The 5116-nt window shown below is 38.0% G+C and overlaps 1 protein-coding gene across 2 annotated transcripts in view; it reads left to right on the top strand.

Annotated features, from left to right (window-relative positions):
• Positions 1-5116, top strand: part of HPSE (heparanase) — a 34241-nt gene that overhangs the window by 20807 nt on the left and 8318 nt on the right. For both annotated transcript variants that reach the window (XM_008568798.1, XM_008568799.1), the window contains 3 exons: positions 390-483; positions 1144-1250; positions 2309-2423. In XM_008568798.1, coding sequence (XP_008567020.1) covers positions 390-483; positions 1144-1250; positions 2309-2423 — 316 coding nt within the window. The remainder of the gene's footprint in view (positions 1-389; positions 484-1143; positions 1251-2308; positions 2424-5116) is intronic.

Consider the following 5116-nt stretch of genomic DNA (forward strand, 5'->3'; position numbering starts at 1 on the left):
AAAAAAAAAAAAAAAAAAAAAAAAAAAAAAAAAAAAGATAATGGCTCTGGCTGGTTAGCTCAGTTGGTTAGAATGCAGTGGTATAACACCAGGGTTAGGGGTTCAGGTCCCCAAACAGACCAGCTAAAACTTATTGCTTGCCAAACAACAGGTAACCCACAAGTAGCTGCACTTCTGATTGTGTCTTAAGACAGAGTAATTGATTCTAGTTATTTGAATAGAACGGACTCTTCCTCACATCCCCTTCCATCTTGGTTCCTCCCTAGTAGAACTTTGCCTTTTTTATAATGGGGGTGGGAGAAATAGGAAGGAGAAAAAAGTCAGCAGTTAACCTAAAAGCAGAAAGTAAAGTCTGTTATTTTTTTCTAAATATTTTCTGAATAATTTAGCTACTATTTGAATGGACGAATTGCTACCAAGGAAGATTTTCTAAACCCTGATGTACTGGACACTTTTATTTTATCTGTGCAAAAAGTTTTCCAGGTAATAGTTTTTTTCCTTTTAACATAAAACCAGAGTCCTTATTTTGTAATCTGTCTAGTTCTAAATTCTATAGGTATATAAATTTACATGATTTTTCTCATTTTAGAAAAGAGGAACTCTGTCTTATTCACTTTTGTTTCCCACTGAGCATTGGGACTTACCCATGTACATTGATTAGTATTTTAAAAATACTTCAGGTGGCGCACTGCTACAGTGCACCGCTTTGGAAGCGCGGCAGCGCTCCCGCCGAGGATTCGGATCCCACATACAGACCGGCCGCTCACTGGCTGAGCGAGGTGCGGGAGCAACACCGAGGGTTGCGATCCCGTTGCCGGTCCCGGTCCGGTACGGGCGAGACACTGAGGGTTGCGATCCGTTGCCGGTCACGAAAAAAGACAAAAAGGAAAAAAAAAATACTTCTAACAGCTTTTTAGTAGAATTAACTATCACAGATTATAAGAATGAGTTTATTTACATTCCTTCCATGCCCTAGTGTTTCAATAAAAGAAAATTGCCCAGGACCTAAATGACTGCGGACATACTTTATAACAATATAGGATGGATGGGTTTAGGACTACAAGGTTTTGAATGTTCTTAGTTTTCAATACTATCGTTGGTCAGTTTGTTTGCAATTACCATGGAGATTTTCCTGTTCCATAGGTGGTCGAGGAGACCAGACCCAGCAAGAAGGTCTGGTTAGGAGAGACAAGCTCTGCGTATGGGGGAGGAGCACCCTTGCTGTCCAACACCTTTGTAGCTGGCTTTATGTGAGTGAAGCAGCCCTGGCCTCAGGGGCCAGATTGTAGCTCTTCCTCATCCTTCAATTGAAATAGCTCCTCAGCCAAAAAGCAGATCACAGATGGTTTCAGTGGCTGAGCTGCAAATTCATGCCAGATTTTGCAATAAAATGATTTACTAAACTTGTTGGACATCTTTAATGGGTGTCCCAAATCAATCATTCTAAGAATGAATTGTTTTAGAAATTTTGTTTCTTATTTATGGCCCATAAATAAGCCAAGGAGGCCTTCCTCTAAAGAAGTACTTTGTAAAGAATATATCTGGTGCTTTGGCTCTGAAGATACTTAGTTCTTTACACAGATTCCCAAGAAGTCCAGAGCCTGAAGTATGAGATTACTCCAGAGAGGCTACCAATGAATTTAACGATTTACTAGATCACCTCGTTATCCAACATCACAAACTTGATTGCTCTAAATTAGTGATTTACTTACATTCAAGAACTCTGTTAGCACTCTTAATCTAGAGTTCTGTAGCCTCACGTTGAGATTTTTTTCTCTTTGCTTTCCCATCCTTATTTGTCATTATTATAAGCTCAGAAAAGCACAAATCCTTTATGCTCATGGAAGAATGAGGAGGGGGTGGGGAGAGGAGAGGGGGAGGTGTCCATAAAAGTTTAGGAGAGGTTCAGTTTATTTTATATTTCTATCATTGGTGACTACCACCTTTTCTTCAGCCCTCACACAGTGGGGGACACACTATAGGATGAGGACTTGCCCGTAGGGGTGGAAATTTGTCTGCTGTGCTTTGTAGAAGTTGTCTTACCCTGAAAGGGCCTCCTCTGACATTTTAATGGTCTGCTAGGATTTGTTATCATGCTGAAGTATGGGAAGATGTGAAGGGAGGCGTTCTGCTGCTACTGCACAGAGTCCCCTTTTCATTTGAATGACTTATTTATAATTAATGCCAATTTTCTGGTTTCTTGTTAGTTCCTCCCACATAGATGGATAAAACAGGATACTGTATATAATTAGAATTGAGTGATTCTGTTTTCCAAACCTGAAGTAAGCTGGGTCTCACTCTGTCCCAGGTGGCTGGATAAATTGGGCCTGTCAGCCCAAATGGGCATAGAAGTGGTGATGAGACAGGCGTTCTTCGGAGCTGGGAACTACCAGTTAGTGGATGGAAACTTTGACCCTTTACCTGTGAGTGACCATTGTTTTCCTCTATCTATGAGTAGATTAAAGAATACTCAGGGCCCTTGGTATTAAACCCCTGTGAACAGTCCATCCTCTCGATAAATAGCCAAATCACGGGATGATGAGTTGGAAGGAAAATTAGATCATTCATTCTAACATTTTTGTGTCTCAAAGAAGAAATCAAGAGCTAGGAATAACTTCTTAAGTGTGGGCCATTTGGGGCATAGTGTGGATTTTTTTTAAAGGGACAATTTGAAATTATGTGACATTTTATAAGATAATAAACTTGGATCAAAAAATGTTTTGCAAAGTAAATCAAATTAAAATTGCCTACAGTATTCAAGGCTTCAAAACTTTTGTGTCATGAAATCATAATTCATTTAATTTAAAAATGAGCCAGTACCATGTACTTGTTAAAAAATTTCACCCTAAGAATTGGCTATTTTGTTAATAATCTTCAAGCTACTTAAAGTCTCATTTCCACCCTACTTCCAACTACATCTGGTGCTGAATAAATCAGGAAGGGTAGCCTTTCTACCCAAAAAGACACCTGAAAGATATATATGTCTAAAAATTGGGATAATATAGCTGTAGCCCTGAAAAATATGACCTTGATTTGCATAGTCTAAAATGGCATTTGAGGATATCATTTTTTAAGAATAATTCCTAAGGGAATTATTTTAATATTGTAGGAAAGCTAACAAATTTTGCAAAGAGCATATGCCAAAATATAAACTAGGCTTTTGTGGTTCGTGGATAGATTTCCCAACAAAATTGCTTTTTATCTATAGCAGTCCAAGCTCAGGGAGCACACTGCTCATACTTCTTAAGAAAATTCTTAGAAAAGTGACCTTGCAAAAAAGTGGAATTTGTCTTTCCCCAAGTATATTATGTCATCTGTAGAATTTAACTTAGCATGGCAATTTCACTAGGCAAGCATTCAGAATCTACTCCTGGCCCTTTCTTAAATGGGCCTTGAACAAGGAAGATAAATAAGTAATTTCTGCAAAATTCACATTGAGTACAATGTTTAGAAATTAGCCAACTTACCCTGTCACTGTTCATAGTGTCACCTATCTATTAGATTATCCAGATCTTCCCAGGTCCCACACATAAACCTTTGGCTTAAGAACCCTTTGTATATGCACTAAATGTTCTTCTTCAAAGTTCAGAGTCAGCTAGAAAAACTTGCAAGAGGATATGGCACCCTTGATACCTGAAGGATCCAAGGGAATCAGCCTCAAACCCACTGTACATGTTTGTTTCTTTATCTGATTTGCTCAGTAATCCTATAAGGTAGCAAGGCAGGTATCTTAGATCCAATTTTCAGATGAGGAAGTTCAAATTGAGAAGAGGCGGCATGATTTGGTAGAAGCCACACTGTCCTGTTACTCTAAAGAATTCCATTAAATCCTGCCTGTTTTCTACCCTATCAGTCGCTGAACCATGCTCAAGTAATGTTTCCTTTGAAAACATTGACAGTCATGCGAAGCTTAATGAAAGGGGTACTTTCTGAGAAATGTGTCGTTAGGTGATTTCATCACTGTGTGACAAGAATTCCATTAAATCCTGCCTGTTTTCTACCCTATCAGTCGCTGAACCATGCTCAAGTAACGTTTCCTTTGAAAACATTGACAGTCATGCGAAGCTTAATGAAAGGGGTACTTTCTGAGAAATGTGTCGTTAGGTGATTTCATCACTGTGTGAACATCACCGAGTGTACTTACACAAACCTAGATGGTGGACAGCCTACTACACATCTAGGCACCAGAGGAATCTACATTACAAACTCATTTATTTTTCTTCCCACAATTTGCCACCCCTAGAGACCCAATATCCTTTTCCTTTGTCTTGTCACTTGACTAAAAATTTATTGTTCTTTGTTGAAGATGCTACTGTAAGCCTGAGTTCTAAACCACCTCTTTGAGAATTACTCATTCCCTGGGTGTCTTCCCTGTATACATGAAGTATACATGTTGATAAACTTTGGTTTGTTTTTCTCTTGTTATCTGTCTTTTGTTACTCCAGCTAAGAACTAAGGGTACAGGGAAAATTATTTTTTTCCTACTGTACACCCCAGTCTCCCAGCCTTGTTTGATCCATAGTCCTACCCACTCCTTACCTCCCACCTATTGGATTACTTTGAAGCAAATCCTAGATATATTATTTTATCCATAAATATTTCAGTATGTACTTTCTTTTTAAAAACAGCATAATATGATTATCATACTTTAAAATATTAACAAAATTTCCTCAGTATTGTCAAATATTTAGTCAATGTTTCACATTTTTCTTATTGTCTAAAATATTGTTAACAGTTATTTTATTCAGATCAGAATCCAAACAAGGTTCATATGTTGCATCTGGTTGGTATGTCTCTTAAGCCTGTTCATCTTTAAGTTCCCCCTCTCTTGCCCCTTGTTATTTATTAATTAAAGAAACCAGGTAATTTGTTCTGTAGTGTTTTCCACTATAGAATAAATTGTTCTGGATTTTGCTAGTTATTCTTGTGATATTATTTAGTATGTTCCTCTGTCCCCTGTACTTCCTATGAACTGATAGTTATATCTAGAAGGTTAAGCTTATTCAGGTTTTTGGTCTTTTGTTTTTCTGCAAGAATTCTTTATAGGTGATGTCGTGTGCTTCCTTTGGGAAGCACATGATGTCTGGTTGTCTCTTTTTTTGACCTTGATAGCTAG

This window comes from Galeopterus variegatus, unplaced genomic scaffold (assembly GCF_000696425.1).
Source record: "Galeopterus variegatus unplaced genomic scaffold, G_variegatus-3.0.2 Scaffold443, whole genome shotgun sequence".
In the NCBI taxonomy this organism is placed as follows: domain Eukaryota; kingdom Metazoa; phylum Chordata; class Mammalia; order Dermoptera; family Cynocephalidae; genus Galeopterus; species Galeopterus variegatus.